Consider the following 19,818-nt stretch of genomic DNA (forward strand, 5'->3'; position numbering starts at 1 on the left):
AGAATTCATGTCCCAAGCTAAAACTTTGATCATCTTTATCTTCATCAAGTGCGTTAGATCCGACAGTTTTGTGACGTTACGAGCTGACATCCGTGCTGCTGGTTGATCAGTTATTGAATTATAGTAATATGCTCCTTACCTATGCGATGTTCTTCTCTTTCTTCCTCTGTCGCTCCTTACTCGCTCGGCTTCATGCATCCGTCACGTCTTGAATTTCCTCTAGCGAGGCTTCTGAAGCGTCTGAAGACCCACCAACCAAGGAGGGGAAGCAACGCCAATCGCACGGCATCAGTATGATCGCACCAGAACCCACTGTACCTAGGCCAGCTGCCTCCTGGGGGGGGCCATAAAATCAGAATCCATGTTTATTGCCAAAGTAGGTGACATAAAATAAATCAAATAAATATGTATAAATATATATATATATTCGTATATATACATAAATAATTTGAAGCGAAGAGAAAAACTGACAGACTTGTCTTTCACAGTTAAATCCAGGTGAACAACAGACCAGTAAACTCTCACTCTGCACAACTTACAAATCAGATCAATGCTATTGAACATGTGCAGCCTTGTTTATTAAGGCAGGTAAGTCTGTTTCCCAATCAGAAATCTGACTTACAGCTGTGAGGGAGATTCTCAGCTGATTGGCTCTCTTCAAGCAGAGCTCCTCTCTCTTGTTGCTCCTCCAAAACTCAATAATATACATTTCTGCTCATCACTGGCTGCAGCTCACTCTGTCTCACACGTCCTTGTCGTCCGTCAGTCTGTCTCTCTGTCTGTCGTGTCACTAGACTGTTTCTTCTGTCCGTCTGTTTCAGTCTTTCCCATTTTTCATCTAGACTTCATTATTTCTCCTCTCTCTCTCTCTCTCTCTCCGCTAATCTCTTCATCTCTCTCTCACACACACCACCACATAACACACACACACAACTTCACACAACACCAGACATCTGACAAAAACAAGAGAACTGAAACAGAACTCTTGGTTTGATTTCTGTTCATCTCGGACTGAACACCTCTATTCTATTGCCAACATCATCTGTTCAGCTCACACACACACACACACACACAAACACACACACACACCACACACACACACACAACACACACACACACACACACAAACAAGACCTCTGACAAAACAAGAGAACTGAAACAGACTTTGTTTGATTTTCTGTTCATCTCGGACTGAAAACCTCTATTTCATTGCCAACATTCATCTGTTTCAGCTCACAGCAACACACACACACACACACGGCCTGCACAACAACAAATGTGTGTGTGTGTGTGTGTGTGTGTGTGTGTGTGTTTGTGTGTGTGTGTGTGTGTGTGAGCTGAACAGATGAATGTTGGCAATGAAATAGAGGTTTTCAGTCCGAGATGAACAGAAATCAAACAAGAGTTCTGTTTCAGTTCTCTTGTTTTTGTCAGAGGTCTGTGTGTGTGTGTGTGTGTGTGTGTGTGTGTGTGTGTGTGTGTGTGTGTGTGTGTGTGTGTGTGTGTGTGTGAGAGAGAGAGAGAGAGAGAGAGAGAGAGAAATAATGAAGTCTAGATGAAAAATGGAAAGACTGAAACAGACGGACAGAAGAAACAGTCTAGTGACAGACAGACAGAGAGACAGACTGACGGACGACAAGGACGTGTGAGACAGAGTGAGCTGCAGCCATGATGAGCAGAAAAATGTCATATTTTGAGTTTTGGAGGAGCAACAAGGAGAGAGGAGCTCTGCTGAAGAGAGCCAATCAGCTGAGAATTCCTCCCTCACAGCTGTAAGTCAGATTTCTGATTGGAAAACAGACTTTACCTGCCTTAATATAAACAGAGCTGCACATGTTCAATAGCATTGATCTGATTGGTAAGTTGTAGCAGAGTGAGAGTTTACTGGTCTGTTGTTCACCTGGATTTAACTGTGAAAGACAAGTCGTCAGTTTTTCTCTTCGCTTCAAATTATTTATGTATATATACAGTATATATATATATATTTATACATATTTATTTGATTTAGTTTATGTCAAAACCTACTTGGCAATAAACATGATTCTGATTTTATGCCCCCCCCAGGAGGCAGCTGCTAGGTGACAGTGGAATTCGGGCGCTGCTACATGATGCCAGGATGGCGCCTCTGCTTCCCCCTCTTGGTTCGGAGGTCTTCAGACGCTTCACGCAAGCCTCGCTAGAGGAAATTCAACGACGATATGAAGCCGAGGAGAAGGAGCGACAGAGGAAGAAAGAGAAGAACATCGAGGTAAAGGACATATTACTATAATTCAATAACTGATCAACCCAGCAGCACTGGATGTCAGCGTAACGTCACAAAGATGTCGGAGTCTAACGACTCTCATGAAGATAAAGATGATCAAGTTTAGTTGGACATGAAAATCTGCTTCACAACAAAAACACATGGTGACATGTCATGTCAGCATTTTCTATCAATACCCTGAAATCTTAAGACCATGATACTGAGGTTGTCTCTGATTGGCTGTCTCTAATTGGCTGTCTCTGATTGGCTGTCTCTCTGATTGGCTGCCTCTCTGATTGGCTGTCAATGATTGGCTGTCTCTGATTGGCTGTCTCTCTGATTGGCTGTCTCTGATTGGCTGTCTCTCTGATTGGCTGCCTCTCTGATTGGCTGCCTCTCTGATTGGCTGCCTCTCTGATTGGCTGTCTCTCTTTATTCGCGGCTGTCTCTAGATCTTGATTGGCTGTCATGTGATGTGAATTGCTGTATTTCGTGCTAATTGCTGGTGTCTCTGTGGCTGTCTCTTTGATTGGCTGTCTCTCTGATTGGCTGTCTCTCTGATTGGCTGTTTCTCTTTTTGGCTGTCTCTCTGATTGGCTGTCTCTCTGATTGGCTGTCTCTCTTATTGGCTGTCTCTAATTGGCTGTCTCTCTGATTGGCTGTCTCTCTGATTGGCTGTCTCTCTTATTGGCTGTCTCTGATTGGCTGTCTCTTTGATTGACAGATAGCAGAAGAAGATCTTCCTAAACCAGCAAGTGACTTGGAGGCCGGCAAGCCCCTCCCATTTATCTATGGAGACCCGCCCCCTGAGCTTCTCAACACCCCATTGGAGGAGCTGGATCCCTTCTACCAATCACAGAAGGTCTTTGTATCTCTGTAATAAAATGTATCAGTTACATCAAGTTTCATCTTCAGGACAGACGTTATTTTACCTCCACAATGTTTATGTTTCCTGCTGTGCTTGTTTTTGTCTGACCTGTCTCTCTGTCACCTGTCTCTCTCTGACCTGTCTCTCTCTCTCTCACCAGTCTCTCTCTCACCCTTCTCTCTCTGACCTGTCTCTCTCTCACCCTTCTCTCTCTGACCTGTCTCTCTGACCTGTCTGTCTTCAGACATTCATCGTGCTCAGTAAAGGAAACATCATCTACAGGTTTAACGCTGACCCGGCCTGTTACCTGCTGAGTCCGTTCAGCCGTCTGAGGACCATCGCCATCAGGATCCTGATCCACTCATATCCTTTATGATGTCACACTCTACCAATAGCTCCTTAAGACAGACTCCATCAAAGACTAGTGAGTTCAACTAATTGATCTAACGAACACAGGCAGCCAGCTGCAGTGAAACTCGACAGGATTAATAAAATAGAAATATTTGTTGTATAATTGGCTCTACTTCGTGATTGATCTTTGATCAGCAGGTTATTGATTGATGATCAGCTTCCTTAAAGCCAAAACTTTATTCAGTTTGTTCATCATGCTGACGATTCTGACCAACTGTGCGTTCATGACGATGAGTGATCCTCCAGCATGGAGCAAGACTGTGGAGTGAGTCTGACACACACACACACACACACAGACACAGACACAGACACACACAGACACAGACACACACACACACAGACACAGACACAGACACACACAGACACAGACACACACACACACAGACACAGACACAGACACACACAGACACAGACACACACACACACAGACACAGACACAGACACACACAGACACAGACACACACACACACAGACACAGACACAGACACACACAGACACAGACACACACACACACAGACACAGACACAGACACACACAGACACAGACACACACACACACAGACACAGACACAGACACACACAGACACAGACACACACACACACAGACACAGACACAGACACACACAGACACAGACACACACACACACAGACACAGACACAGACACACACAGACACAGACACACACACACACAGACACAGACACAGACACACACAGACACAGACACACACACACACAGACACAGACACAGACACACACAGACACAGACACACACACACACAGACACAGACACAGACACACACAGACACAGACACACACACACACAGACACAGACACAGACACACACACAGACACACACACACACACACACACACACACAAACACACTGATACACACATAATTACACACTGACATTACACACAGTTGATGTGAAAACTACAGATCATGACCTCCGGACTGAGACAAATAACCAGTCTGTCTTCCTCTTCTGTCGTCTGTCCTCTGTCTAAAGGTCACTAAAGTTCAAACAGTTTGAACTTTGACCCCTGTGGTATGTTTGAGTTCTGCTGTAATTCTCTGTTCAGGAATTGAAACGCTCAGTGTTTAGATGCTTTGAACTCAGCCCATCTCTAAAGGACTGGTCTGGTTCCAAGTGAACTCTGGTGGTCTCTCTGGACCATATGTCCACAAGTGCAGGACTTTCCGTGATCACTCAGACAGTGGTTCTCCTGTAAAGTTTCTGTAGAAACACTGTGACTTTATTCACAACCTGCAGCTGATTTCAGTCTAATAACACTAATAACATTATTGATGATATACACTTAATGTGAAACGTCCATCACAGTTGTTCTTGTATCTGAATGAATGAATGAATGAATGAGTGTCTGAAGTGACTCCTGTCGTTGAACAGGTACGTCTTCACAGGCATCTACACGTTTGAAGCGACGGTCAAAGTTCTCTCCCGAGGATTCTGTGTGGGAGATTTCACCTTCCTCAGAGACCCCTGGAACTGGCTGGATTTCATGGTCATCAGCATGGCGTAATAATCAATATCAATAATCAAAAACTGAAACACAAACACATCTATGATAGAAAGACTCACAAAATCACATTGTTTCAAATACTATTCACTTGGTACATTTTTAACGTTTTAGTCCAAACTGCTGCTTAAAAACTTCAAGTTCTATACAATGAGGAAGTTGAACAGTCACTGACGACGATGACGACGATTACAATAACGCTAACAACAACAATGACAATGATGATGACAATGACAATGAAGGTGACAGCGATGACTGCGAAGGCATTGATGATGATGAAGAGGACTACAAAGCCAATGACAATGGCAATGACCATGATGACTACGAAGGCAATAATGATGACAACAGTAATGACGACAACAACAATAATGACAAAGGCAATGATGGCGATGACTATGACGATGATGACTACGAAGGCGACGATAACGATGAAGGCAATGTTGACAATGACAGCGATGATGATGATGATGGTGTCTTCTTCTCTCTTTCAGGTATCTTACAGAGTTTGTAGACTTGGGGAATGTTTCTGCGTTGAGAACATTCAGAGTTCTCCGAGCCCTGAAGACCATCACAGTCATCCCCGGTCAGTGTCTGTCACATCTTAAGGTGGATTTAATGCCTTAAGTCCACCTTAAGCAGCTGCTACTGAGACTTCTGCGATTTTTACACACACTCTGTTTTTATGAGCTGATGATGTTTATACCCACACCTCCAGGTTTAAAGACTATTGTGGGAGCTCTCATCCAATCAGTCAAGAAGTTGGCTGATGTCATGATCCTGACAGTGTTCTGCCTCAGTGTCTTTGCCCTGATTGGTCTGCAGCTCTTTATGGGAAACCTGAGACAGAAGTGTGTCCTGATGCCACAACAGCTTCGTAACCACACACCTGACGTCAGCGGTGACTTTGATTTCTATGAGTACATCAATAATCCAGGTATGAGAGGATTCTCATCGTGACACTGAGCTCAGTCAGGTCAACATCTAAATGAATGAATGAATGAATTTGTCTCTGGCAGAGAACTACTACTACGTGCCTGGGCAGCTCGATGCTCTACTCTGTGGAAACAGCTCTGATGCTGGGTACGTTCACATGAAGGACTGACTAGAATAATGATGATGATGATGGTGGTGATGGTGGTGATGATGATGATGATGTGATGGTGATGGTGTTGGTGACGATGATGATGTGTTCAGGGTCTGTCCCGAGGGTTATGTCTGTCTAAAGGTGGGGAGAAATCCAAACTATGGCTACACCAGCTACGACTCTTTTGGTTGGGCATTCCTGGCTCTGTTCAGACTGATGACCCAGGACTTCTGGGAAAACCTCTTCCAGCTGGTCAGTAACTGGTCCCAGTACAGAGGCAGGTCCTAACTAGTTAATCACTTCCTCGTTCACTCCTCCCTGTAACAGAAGCTCATCAGGTGCATTGCATTGTGGGATTGTTAGCAGGCAGCACATGTTGTACTGTTTTTGTTCTATGTTGACAAATCAAATGGACAGGAAATATGTTGTAAACAGGAAGTGGAGACAGTGATTGATAGGTCACGTGGAAAGGTAAATGAGAGCAGGTTTCCTCTCAGTCCTATTAAACACCTGGAAATATATATACAACCTGTCTGTCTCTCACCTGTCTATCTGCAGACACTACGAGCGGCAGGTAAAACCTATATGATTTTCTTCGTGGTCGTCATCTTCCTCGGCTCGTTCTACCTCATTAACCTGATTCTGGCTGTGGTCGCCATGGCGTATGCTGAGCAGAACGAGGCCACGTGTGCTGAGGCCAAACAGAAGGAGGAGGAGTACGCCGAGATCCTGGAGGCGCTGAAGAGGAGAGAGGAGGAGGTGACCCACACACAAGTACACACACACAGACACACATTAACATACACTGAAACACTGAACCTTTATTATCACTGTTGTTCCAGCAGGCAACCTGCAGGGCTGCACCCTCCCAGAATCCAGACTCAACACACCCACCTGTGGACGGACAGGAAGTCGAACAAGAACACAATACTATGGAAGGTATACACACACACACACACACACACACACACACACACAAATAGTTGAGGACACTCTTTGCCCCGGATTCTAACCGAAGAAGAGATATTTAAAATCAGTCTATTGATCCAGGTTCAGTCTTTGATGATTGAGTGTGATACAATGAGGCTTCTTCACAGCCAATCAGCTGTTTCTTCTAACACATCTGATGTGAATCCTCAGAGAGGTGGAGGTGACTCCTCAAACATGTGAGGGTGATGAATCCTCAGACAGGTGGAGGTGACTCCTCAGAGAGGTGGAGGTGACTCCTCAAACAGGTGGAGGTGACTCCTCGGACATTTGAAGGTGATGACTCCTCAGAGAGGTGGCGATGACCATGTGTTTCTTTGTGTTTCAGACTTTGAGGACGACCAGAGGCCATGTCCTCCATGTTGGTATTCCTTTGCTGACATCTTCCTGAAGTGGAACTGCTGCGGTTGCTGGCGGTGGCTCAAAATACGGCTCTACACCATCGTCATGGACCCGTTCTTCGACCTTGGCATCACCATCTGCATCGTCCTCAACACCGTCTTCATGGCCATGGAGCACTATCCAATGACGAATCAGTTTGAGGAGCTACTGAGTGTCGGAAACCTGGTGAGTGCCTCAGGTAAAACCTGAATCGGGATCATGTTAAAGTCGCCATATGAAGAGTACATTAACCATCACTATCTTTTATCTAACTGACGCTAACTTTAAAAGTAGTTTCATAATCAACTAGATCTGCAAGCAGGAATGAATGGGGTCCAAGCCTCCTGAGGTAATCGCACCGGCCACCTGTCGAGGCAGCGCAAGTTGAACATGTTTGGGGCGCCCCCTAGTGGCTGATTAGTAGCACATTTTGACCCTTACAGACCCTTAGAGTGATATGGATGTGAAAGCTTCATGTCAATAGAAGTAATTTCTCCAAAGATATGCAACACTACCCGTTTTGACTGCTAGCTACAGGAAGCAGTGCATTTTCCGAGCATTTTTTGTTGCTCAGAAAATGCACAAGTTACACAAGCCAGTTTTGATCAGAAGCAGCCGAGAGAGAGAGAGACAGGGATTGAACCATCGACCTTCTGATTAGTGGCTGACCCACTCTAGGTAGGGCTTTTTCCTTGATTATAGCACCACCGGTTGGTGGACAGGCTCCCAGCCCCCTCAGGCTCGGACCCCTAAATGTATGACATGAAGAAAAGACCACATTTTTAATTCAACAGTGAGTTTCCTCTAAGGGAAACTGTCCACAGGTTCATAACGGGGAGAGTCTCTGCCTCCAACAGCTGCTCCTCCATGGCAACGTGTTCTTTATGATCACAGTTTGACCTGAACATTTCCATGGACACAGAGTCTTTCTTTACACTGTGCTCAGGGTCAGAGTGACGATACTGCCCCTGCTGCGTAAAGACAGAATCACTAAGACCTTCATCAACCAGTGAGAGTGTAGACATGTTGACCTCTGACCTCTGACCACTGACCCCTCTGCAGGTCTTCACAGGGATCTTCACAGCGGAGATGGTGCTCAAACTTCTGGCCATGGACCCGTACTACTACTTCCAGGTCAGGCTTCCTGTTTGTCACCAGCTCAGTGATGACGACCGATGGCTGTTCCCACTGTGACATGTGTCTGTTCTGTTGCCATGGTTACAGGTGGGGTGGAACATCTTTGACAGCATCATCGTGACCATGAGTCTGGTGGAGCTGGGATTGGCTAACGTTCAGGGCCTGTCTGTGCTGCGCTCGTTCCGATTGGTCAGTGCAACATCATGGTTTCATGTCTACCTGTCTCCTCACCTGTCTACCTGTCTCTTCACCTGTATTCCTGTCTCCTCACCTGTCCAGATGCGAGTCTTTAAGCTCGCCAAGTCTTGGCCGACCCTCAACATGCTGATCAAGATCATTGGAAACTCGGTGGGGGCTCTGGGGAACCTGACTCTGGTCCTCGCCATCATCGTTTTCATCTTCGCCGTCGTCGGGATGCAGCTGTTTGGGAAGAACTACAAAGACTGCGTCTGTCGCATCTCGGGGGACTGCGAGCTTCCTCGCTGGCACATGAATGACTTCTTCCACGCCTTCCTCATCATCTTCAGGATCCTGTGTGGAGAATGGATCGAGACCATGTGGGACTGCATGGAGGTCTCGGGTCAGACCATGTGTCTGATTGTGTTCATGATGGTCCTGGTCATCGGAAACCTTGTTGTGAGTCTTCTGACCTGACCCTGGTTCAGTATGTCACTAATCCTCCAAAGGCCACCAGGGCAGAAACAGACCCAGGTCTGGGTCAGTGGTTGGGGGTTCAGGTGTGAATGAGACTGACTGGGGACAATGAAAAAAAGAAGTTAGCTAAGTCTGAAATTTCTAATTCAAGGTACAGGTCCTAAATGTGTTCCTGGTCTTGTTTCAGGTCCTGAACCTGTTCCTGGCCTTGTTGCTGAGCTCATTCAGTGGTGATAATCTGGCAGCTCCAGAGGATGAAGGTGAAAACAACTTGCAGATCGCCATAAATCGGATCAACAGGGCCGTGGCCTGGATCAAGTCCTGGATCCTAGAGCAGATTTGGACTGTCTTGGGAAAGAAGAGGCATGTCAACCCAGACCACATTGGTAGGACCATAACTGGAACTACAGTAAAGACTTTGGTCTCCCTCTGTGTTAAGGTTTAGTGTCGTGTGATGTTTTCATTAGGTTTGTTTCCATGGAGCTAATATTATAATCAGCTGATCATGTGACATCACCAGCTGTTGTACTAAATGAAATCATCATGACTTCACAGTTGACGGTGACGACAGCGACACAAAGGAGGTTTTGCATTTGACCTTTGTGACCTCAGACCAGCCAGTGTCAGAGGTCAATGCCCTCGGCTGTAGCCACGACAACCTGAGCAGCAACTACCACAACATCACCTTCCTGAAGGTGCCCATCGCGGAGTCCGAGTCTGAGTCCGAGTCCGAGTCTGAGTCCGACTTTGAGACACCTGAAAATGAAGATGAAGAAGAGGATGAAGAGGAAGACAAGAAAGAAAAGCTCTCCCAAGTAAACTACTAACTACCCTACTTTATTCTACTCTACTCTACTCTACTCTACTCTACTCTACTCTATTCTACTCTATTCTACTCTACTCTACTCTATTCTACTCTATTCTACTCTACCCTACTCTATTCTACTCTATTCTACTGACGGTTTAAAACTCACCATTTTCATAAACATGAAAACAGCTGGTAACATGTTTTAATGCAGTCAGTGATTTACAGGTCAAAGATCGCAGATCAGGTCACGGGTCACGGACTAGTATAACTGCTGAGCTCAGTCAGATGTGAACATGGTCATGCATGAAGTTATTGATTGTAATAATATTGATTATTTGATTATTATCTGATGTGTTTGTTCAGGGTGAAGAGTCGTCAACCTGCAGCACAGTACAGAAACTTCCTGAAGTCCAAGAGGAAGAGGACGATGAAGATCAGGATACTAATACACCTGAGGACTGCTGCACTGACAGTATGAACACACGCACACACACGCACACATGCACGCACGCACGCACGTGCACACACACACACACACACACACACACACACACACACACACACACACACCTGAGTCCTTGTCATGTAACTGATTATATGTTTCAGACTGTTACCGTCGCTGCCCGCGCCTGGACATAGACACATCCCAGGGCAGGGGGAAGGTCTGGTCTAACTTCAGGAGAACCTGTTTCTCCATTGTGGAACACAACTACTTTGAGACCTTCATCATCTTCATGATCCTGCTCAGCAGCGGAGCTCTGGTAAACACTGTTTTTAATTATTACAGGTTATTGATGAGACGTGATCAGAGTTTGTTGGTACATGTTTGTGATTTTAGAGCTCACTTCTCCTGGTGCTGCTTGGTCTGTTTGATCTGGTCATGTGACTGAGCAGGTCAGATCTGAATGCAGGAATGTGTGCGATGTGCGTACTAACCATATGGAGACAATACGGCTGGCATGGCTAACACTGGACTACAAACATGGCTGACACTGTGACTACTAACATGGCCACCACAGGTTACAAAGGTGAGCTGATATTTAACTAAGACTGAATAAACTATGGATAATGACAGTGTCACACAACACTAGATAACATATCAACACATCATATGACATCATATCATATGATGACATCACACAACCAGAAGTAACAGAGAATACAATAACACAACATAAAAGAACATGAGAAAAACACGTCATCGCCAAAATAAAACAAAAATAAAATAACAAGAGGATAATGAACAGAATGATTTTCAAGTCTATTCAATTCATTTTTATTTATATGTCACCAAATCATAACATACATTATCTTTACATTATATAATCGCATTATAATAAACTTTGTTTATAGAGAACCTCAGCTCAAAGTGGTTTATAATATAAGTAAAAATGAAATAGTTCATTTAAGCAAGGGTGAATAAAAGAAAAATGAAATGAGACAATAAAAAGACAGTAGATGAACAAATATGTGAATGAAAATAAAAACAGAAACCAGTAAGAATAATAAAATAAGAGATAATTAATTAGGGGTAAAGTATAGTGTTGATTTATCTTCATTGTCACTGTTTCTGAGCCTCTCTGTCACAAACAGAACAAATCTGCAGTGAGTGCACACCTGTCCAGGTGCTAATTTTGGTCTGTTGTAAACAGGCATTTGAGGACATCTACCTGGAGCAGCGTCAGGTCATAAAGACGGTTCTGGAATATGCAGACCAGGTATTCACCTACGTGTTTGTGGTAGAGATGATTCTCAAGTGGATCGCCTACGGATTCAAGATCTACTTCACCAACGCCTGGTGCTGGCTGGACTTCCTTATTGTAGACGTAAGAACACGATCAATAATAGTGGTTCTTGGTAAAATATTGATTCGCTATCTTCAGGTGGTCACCAGTGATATGATGTTACCAGGTGTGATGTGTCTTGCAGGTGTCTCTAGTGTCTCTGACAGCTAACATCCTGGGATACTCTGAGCTGGGAGCCATCAAGTCTCTGAGGACTCTAAGAGCTCTGAGGCCCCTGAGGGCCCTGTCCCGCTTCGAGGGCATGAGGGTGAGACAGGCACTTTGAACACTGCCATACTGACAGACAGGTACATCAGAGGGTAATCTGTCTGTCTGCCCACTTACACCCAGGTCAGATGATTGTAACTCTCTATATTCCTGTCAGAGTCAATACAACCATCCAGACTTCATCTGGTCCTGGTTCTCACAGAATCCAACAGAACATGACCCTGATAATCTGTTCACTGGTCGCCTGTACAGCTTCACTTCTGACACGTCTGTCTCTATATCTTACCTGTTAGCCCCAGTGAGCCTCTGTTCGGGGTTTGGTAGTTGTTACTGGCTTGAGGCTGAAAACCAGAAGGGGATAGCGTGTCTCTCAAATCTGGAAGAAAAGGAGTTTCTTCATTTAAATCTATTCTAAAAAGAGTTTTTTATGGTTTCTGTGTTTTAGTGCCATTGTGTTTTTATTTCTTACTTCATTCTATTTTAATCACTTTGTAAAGCACTTTGTAACTGAAAGGTACATACGCATAAAGTTGTTAGTTTGAGTGTATTTACCTGTGTCCCTGTCTGTGTCTCTGCAGGTGGTGGTGAATGCCCTGGTCGGAGCGATCCCCTCCATCTTTAACGTGCTGCTGGTGTGTCTGATCTTCTGGTTGATCTTCAGCATCATGGGAGTGAATTTGTTTGCAGGAAAGTTTTATTACTGTTTCAATGAGACGTCAGAGGAGATATTTCTCCCTGCGGACATCAACAATAAGACCGAGTGTTTCGCTCTGATCAATGAAAACATGTCTGAGGTCCGCTGGAAGAACCTGAAGGTCAACTACGACAATGTGGGAATGGGCTACCTGTCGCTGCTGCAAGTGGTCAGTCAACACCTGTGACTTAACTGACAAACACTGAGATATTCAGTCTAATACATGAAATAGCAAGACCATCAGACATGACATTTATAGCATCAAATTCAATATCAACTAACAGCAGTACAGCGGAGGATCAGACTGCTGTACGCTGCTGTATCTGACATGCTGAGTGTCACTGTTTGCAGACGACCTGACTTTTATTCAGCTGTTAATTGATGTGAATGAGTTTTGTGTTTCAGGCCACATTTAAAGGCTGGATGGACATCATGTACGCTGCAGTGGACTCTAGAGAGGTCAGTACTACCTGAACTGACACTGTTACTGATACTGAAAGTATTACTGACTCTAGAACTGTTTCAGATACTTGTACTGATAGAGGTGCTGATGCTCGTACTATGAAACCATTGTTTCCATCACAGTGGTCAAAGATCAGACCTATAACTTGTCTGACTTGTCTCTGCTGAACATGGCTACCTATTGTGTAGGTGGAGGACCAGCCGGTGTACGAGGGTAACCTGTACATGTACCTGTACTTCGTCTGTTTCATCATCTTTGGCTCCTTCTTCACCCTCAACCTCTTCATTGGAGTCATCATCGACAACTTCAACCAGCAGAAAGCCAAGATATGTTTCTACTCACTGATAGGCTCAAAGATAGCTTTGACCATATGAAGCCATGATGATGAATATTTTTTCTTTCTGTGTGTTAATTTTGTTTTTTCTTTAATCTTTACTTGGGAGGAACAGATATCTTCATGACAGAGGAGCAGAAAAAATATTACAATGCCATGAAGAAACTGGGCTCTAAGAAACCTCAGAAACCTGTTCCACGACCTGTTGTAAGTTCAGTTACTTCCTGTTTAACTTCATCAGATCCAGACTGTGAGTACAGGTCTGAAGGTTCAGGTTCTCCTTCTGTATTTGCAGAACAAGTTCCAGGGTCTGGTCTTTGACCTGGTCACTAAACAGTTTTTCGACATCTTCATCATGGTGTTGATCTGCCTCAACATGGTGACCATGATGGTGGAGACAGACGAGCAAAGCCTGGAGAAAGAGATCATCTTGTACTGGGTCAACCTGGTCTTCATCATCGTCTTCACCACTGAGTGCTCTCTAAAGATCATCGCACTCAGGCAGCACTACTTTGCTGTCGGCTGGAACATTTTTGACTTTGTAGTGGTCATCCTGTCCATTGTAGGTGAGTTGTCCAATCAGTGTCCGGTGATGTCATCAGGGAGTGGTATGAGCCAACCCAGAAAGGGTTGACCCTAGACAGGTCTCTAGTCTATCACAGGACCAACACGCTCACAGTCACACCTACAGCCTATTAACCTACCTGTCTCCAGAACGGATAACCATCTTGCTGTGAGGCGGTGGTGTGAACCACTGCACTGCAGCGCTGCCCTCGCCATTCATTAACCTATAGAAATGTCTCTTCAAATGTGTTTAATATCAGGAAATGGCTTATTTGATTTGAGAGAGATGGAGTGCAAGGGTATGAGTCCTTTTTTAATTTACATTTTGTCTATTTTTTAACCCACAATAATCCCCTCTTTCTTTCTCTCCGTCCTCCCTCCCTCCCTTCCTTCCTTCAGGCCTCCTCCTTGCTGATCTCATAGAGAAGTATTTTGTTTCGCCCACACTCTTTCGTGTGATCCGATTGGCTCGTATCGGTCGAATCCTTCGTCTTATCCGAGGAGCTAAGGGAATCCGGACACTTCTGTTTGCCCTGATGATGTCACTTCCTGCCCTCTTCAACATTGGTCTGCTCCTCTTCCTCATCATGTTCATCTTCTCCATCTTCGGAATGTCAAACTTTGCCTATGTGAGGAAGGAGGCCATGATAGACGACATTTTTAACTTTGAGAGCTTTGGGAACAGCATGATCTGTTTGTTTATGATCACCACATCAGCTGGATGGGACGGCCTGCTGAGTCCCATCATGAACACAGCGCCAGACTGTGACCCAGACATCGAGAACCCCGGATCAATGGTCAGAGGGAACTGTGGCAGCCCGGCGGTGGGCATTGTCTTCTTCACCACCTACATTATCATGTCCTTCCTGGTGGTGGTCAACATGTACATCGCCATCATCCTGGAGAACTTCAACGTGGCCACAGAGGAGAGCACCGACCCGCTGTGTGAGGATGACTTTGAGATGTTTTATGAAACCTGGGAGAAGTTTGACCCCGATGCCTCACAGTTTATACAGTACAGGTGAGTCGCACCACATGTGTACTTCTTAATCTGGGTTCTTACTGATCCTAATCTGGCTCTGGACTCTAATGGTCTCTCCTTTTTACCACAGTAAACTGTCAGACTTCTGCGACACTCTCCAGGAACCTCTGAGGATTCCCAAACCCAACACCATCAAACTGATCCACATGGATCTGCCTCTGGTTCCTGGAGACAAGATCCATTGTCTTGACATTCTGCTGGCACTCACTGCACAGGCAACATCACCTGATCACATATTATTATTTTATTTTATTTTATTTTATTTTATTTTATTTTATTTTATTTCATTTTATTTTATTGTATTTTATTTGTGTGCAGGTGTTGGGGGATTCAGGAGCAATGGACACACTCAAAGCCAGCATGGAGGAGAAATTCATGGCCAACAACCCCTCAAAGGTTTTTTTTTCCTGTTTTCTTTCTTCATTCATATTAAATCTCACAACTTCTGTTGTCATCATATTTATTCATTCTGTCAGACAGGAAACCTTCAGGTGTGAACTCACCTGGACTTTTTCACCTTCAGTGTTGAGTGTAGCTCAAGAAGAAAACATCAGTCATTGGCCAAAATCAATATTTTTCTATTGATGAAATATTTTCTTTATTGGTATTGATTGGCTTCAGCCCCATGGTCCAAGTAACAGATGATTATTGTCGCTGCAGGTGTCGTATGAACCGATCAGCAGCACCCTGCGGAGGAAACAGGAGGAGGTGGCGGCGATGGTGATCCAGCGAGCGTACAGGAAACACCTTCTGCGGCGGACGGTCAAATTGGCATCTTACAAATACCGCGAGAAGACAGATAGACGGCGAGACGAGGATTTGCCCCCAGAGACAGAAGGACTTCTCTTTAAACGAATCAGTCAGCTGTATGGAGACAGCCAGGACACACAGGAGCAACCTCCTCCAGCCCGAGTGGAGCTTCAGAGTGAGTTACTCCTCCATGCCGCTCCTCCCCTGAGCACCCCCGACTTTCTGCGAGATGAGAACCTGAGGGAATCTATCGTGTGATGACGACTGATGTTCACTGGTTCTCCTTTTCTTCCTTTGTTCTGCTCTCTTGTGGAGCGTCGCCTGTTGGAGGGGCAGCAGATCGATGACTGATGACAATCCTCTTCATCTGCGTCTGTGCTGAAGACACTGTATGTCATATTATATCGATTTAATACTTAAACAGGTTGTTAGTGACACTAATAAAACACATCATTATTATTATGTTATTAGTCATTAGTCCCAGACCAGCTGATTATCAGCTGATGAGTCAGATCGCTTCACAGCTGCTCCACAGTGTTTTCAACATGTTGAGGAGCTTTGACCAGAAAAGTCTTTTGATGGACATTTGAAATGACCAATGACAGTATTCAGTGTACAACTGCTCCCCTCAAACAATAAATCATTTAAATCTTTATTCAAACATCAGACAAAAACAAACAAGTCATTCATAACAGCTTCACTGGTGACTGACAGAGACACCAGGCGCTGGAAAGTAACTCAGACTATTTACTCAAGTACTGTAGTACATTTTAGTTACTCGTACTTTATTTGAGTATTTCCATTTTATGCTACTTTATAACTCTACTCATTTCAGAGGGAAACACTTCTACTGCAGGAAGTTTATTTGACAGCAGCAGTAAAAAAAAAGAAAAAAAATATTAGCAAACTGCTACTGCAAAACCTTTTACTATGAGTCAGGGTGGTTGTTTCTCTTGTCATGTTGTTATCAGTTCAACCAAAGAGAGATGTCACCTCCAAACTAACATCAGCATTAGCATTATTAGCAGGAATTTACTTACCAGTCTAGAAGAAACATTGTGAGTTCAGCATCAAATTTCATTCCTTTACCCACCAACCGCTGTCTGCATAGGTGGAGACAAACACAAAGGTTAACTCTCGTCTCTGTCACGTCTTTTCTTCTACTGAAGTTAGCATGCTAACCAGCTAACCATGGCTCATCTCGTCACTGTAGCCTCCAATCTGAAGACGTAGCGTCTCAAAGGACGTGTTATAACCTCTTGTAATTTAAACATGGCTGAAGCTCCACCACCTGGTCCCGGCAAGAAGCCCCCATAAACAAACACTTCAAGATTCAAAGAGGTAAAACGATCCAATGTTTCACAAAAAGAAAAGAATTCAGTCAAAGAAACAGATTTTATTTTTTTCCTCTTCTCTCCCATGAATCATCTGACGACCCGTCAGATTAATCTGGTGACCCTTTGGAGGGGCCCGACCCCCAGGTTGGGAAGCAGTGGACTGAACTGTCTAAGAGTATGTGACATAGTTAAAGCAGCTACAGCAGTGACATCAGTCAGGATAAATGATCTGAGCAATCACAGGAGGAACGTTCACTCTGCTTTTACTTGTCATGGAGTTTTGTATATTGCTGTATTCGTATTTTTACTAGTAAAGGATCTGAGTACTTCCTGCACCACTGCAGACAGCCAATAACAGTGCAGCATCTGAACACATGACTGATGAGAAGGAAACATTATTTTTGTTTTTATAAATAGAAATGTTGTTATTTTACATTTCAGTCATCTACAGTTTGATTTAATCTGCCTACATCATGCGCGGCACAGTGAATCACCTGTTATCAATCACCTGCATTTATGAACTTTCACTTTCCTTACATTCACTCTGATTGGTCGCTTCAGCTGCTGTTCTTCTTCACAGACGACAGTATACTGCTGTGATGATGAGGTGAACCGGCTAATAGGAGTATAGAATGGACCAGGTAACAGCCAATCAGAGCTGGTTTAGACTAACGTATTGGAAATTGATCATTCATGATTGATTTTATCTTCAGATCCTACATTTTTTCTTTCTTTTTCTTTCCTTCTTTTTAAATTTCTTTATTTTATTTTTTTTTGTATGAAGCTTGGTTTATCACTAAATAATAGTATTCATGTTTTTCGTTTCTTTACTTCATACAGAGCTGCAGGGACGATGTTTTTGTAGTCCAACCCTGACATTAGCATCTCCCTGGTTCCATCCACAAACAGCCAATGGGATGTTTCCATTGTTTTTTGGGATTATTAGACAAAATAAACAACAGTTTCTGATCCTGACAGGTTTAGTTCAGCAGGATCATCTTCACTAATGAACACCACGTTATGATGTTTGAAGCCTCAATACAGTCAGCAGAAGTAAAAAGGTAATATTAGGCTTTAAACCAACGACACCACGGTCACGACTTCAGCGTCACCACCGCTAAACTTCAACTTGTAGTTTGATTTAGCTCTGACCTCTTCTAAAAAGCCTTTCCTCTGACAGAGTTAGTGACAGTTTGTATAAACACAAGGAGTCTGTGAAGGTGGACTGGTGAGTTAATGAGGCTGTAAAGGTGGACTGGTGAGTTAATGAGGCTGTAAAGGTGGACTGGTGAGTAGATGGATTTTCATGTTCAACGTGACATCGTTAACGCTCTGACAACCTCTGTAGTCTCATTTAGACACTCGTTAGCAACCGCGATGTAAAAGCTTCAAGAAATCAGGACTTGAGTATTTACAGACTGATTTTATATCATAGAATAAAACATGAAAATGTCTTGAGCTTGTTTTAAACTCAGACCTGATTTCAGTCATCAACCAAAAACACATTCAAACAGAAACCATCTCTTCATGTGATTGGTGGTTAAGTGTCAGAGTCATCAGCTGATTAGTCAGTTTTGATGTTTGATGTTTGGGATGATGAATGACAGCTGTGACCTGAAAAACAAAGTGATTAAAGTTTCCAACTGAAAAATGTTCTGTTGTTGTTTTTCAAGCTCACCTGATGTTTCCACCTGTACATGTTCACCTGATGTTCACACCTGTACATGTTCACCTGATGTTTCCACCTGTACATGTTCACCTGATGTTCACACCTGTACATGTTCACCTGATGTTTCCACCTGTACATGTTCACCTGATGTTTCCTCCAGTACATTTTCAGGACTCAGGACTCCTGACCCGAGGACAGATGGTGTCTTATGATGTACAGACTGTTAAAAGCCCATTGAGGCTAACTAATGGGTGTGATGTGATGAGGTTGATGGTTCCACTTCCTGCCTGGCTCAGAGGCAGTGGGGCAGCAGCTGTTGTCACATCTCAACAGCCAAAGTTCAAAGAGAAAGACAAGAAGAGCAACAGCTGCCAACAGAAGTGACATTACTGAGGATTACATCACACACACACACTAACACACACACACACACACACACACACACACAGAGTTTCTTGTTTCAGAGGAACAGTTCAGTTCGAATCATTTTGTTGTCAGTTAGCAATGACTTCTCCCCCCCTCTCTCTCTCTCTCTCTCTCTCTCTCTCTCTCTCTCTCTCTCTCTCTCCCTCTCTCTCTCTCTCCCTCTCTCTCTCCCTCTCTCTCCCTCTCCCTCTGCTCAGTGTGTCTGATGTTTAGTTCTTCCTCTGCCTCCTGCAGTAATAATGACACATGGAATTAAAGTAGTTTATTTGCTGTAATTGAGGCGAGGCTCAGTGTATTGAAGTGCAGCTCGACTTCCTGTAGTTCCTGAGCAGCCGGGAAACTAGAGTCTGGGGACTGCCCGAAACAAGAGGTGTAGGAGGGAGAGAGGGTTAGGGGAGAGAGGGAAAGAAGATATCG

General features: G+C 44.1%; 1 protein-coding gene across 1 annotated transcript in view; it reads left to right on the plus strand.

Annotated features, from left to right (window-relative positions):
- The window catches only part of LOC111239793 (sodium channel protein type 4 subunit alpha B-like), a 23,525-nt gene extending 5,038 nt beyond the window's left edge, over nt 1-18,487 (plus strand). The window contains exons 2-31 of the mRNA XM_022769700.1: nt 2,065-2,248; nt 2,967-3,104; nt 3,355-3,473; nt 3,697-3,786; nt 4,930-5,058; nt 5,551-5,642; nt 5,775-5,993; nt 6,076-6,139; nt 6,254-6,395; nt 6,702-6,902; nt 6,986-7,082; nt 7,459-7,697; nt 8,574-8,645; nt 8,736-8,837; nt 8,928-9,284; nt 9,490-9,688; nt 9,858-10,117; nt 10,474-10,582; nt 10,717-10,871; nt 11,763-11,936; nt 12,040-12,162; nt 12,701-12,985; nt 13,222-13,275; nt 13,468-13,605; nt 13,716-13,820; nt 13,909-14,179; nt 14,577-15,198; nt 15,290-15,434; nt 15,538-15,615; nt 15,880-18,487. Coding sequence (XP_022625421.1) covers nt 2,117-2,248; nt 2,967-3,104; nt 3,355-3,473; nt 3,697-3,786; nt 4,930-5,058; nt 5,551-5,642; nt 5,775-5,993; nt 6,076-6,139; nt 6,254-6,395; nt 6,702-6,902; nt 6,986-7,082; nt 7,459-7,697; nt 8,574-8,645; nt 8,736-8,837; nt 8,928-9,284; nt 9,490-9,688; nt 9,858-10,117; nt 10,474-10,582; nt 10,717-10,871; nt 11,763-11,936; nt 12,040-12,162; nt 12,701-12,985; nt 13,222-13,275; nt 13,468-13,605; nt 13,716-13,820; nt 13,909-14,179; nt 14,577-15,198; nt 15,290-15,434; nt 15,538-15,615; nt 15,880-16,227 — 5,259 coding nt within the window. The 5' untranslated portion in view covers nt 2,065-2,116 and the 3' untranslated portion in view covers nt 16,228-18,487. The remainder of the gene's footprint in view (nt 1-2,064; nt 2,249-2,966; nt 3,105-3,354; nt 3,474-3,696; nt 3,787-4,929; nt 5,059-5,550; nt 5,643-5,774; nt 5,994-6,075; nt 6,140-6,253; nt 6,396-6,701; nt 6,903-6,985; nt 7,083-7,458; nt 7,698-8,573; nt 8,646-8,735; nt 8,838-8,927; nt 9,285-9,489; nt 9,689-9,857; nt 10,118-10,473; nt 10,583-10,716; nt 10,872-11,762; nt 11,937-12,039; nt 12,163-12,700; nt 12,986-13,221; nt 13,276-13,467; nt 13,606-13,715; nt 13,821-13,908; nt 14,180-14,576; nt 15,199-15,289; nt 15,435-15,537; nt 15,616-15,879) is intronic.
- Nucleotides 18,488-19,818: the final 1,331 nt, after the last annotated feature.

Source organism: Seriola dumerili, unplaced genomic scaffold (assembly GCF_002260705.1).
Source record: "Seriola dumerili isolate Sdu_G_001 unplaced genomic scaffold, Sdu_1.0 BDQW01004506.1, whole genome shotgun sequence".
In the NCBI taxonomy this organism is placed as follows: Eukaryota; Metazoa; Chordata; class Actinopteri; order Carangiformes; family Carangidae; genus Seriola; species Seriola dumerili.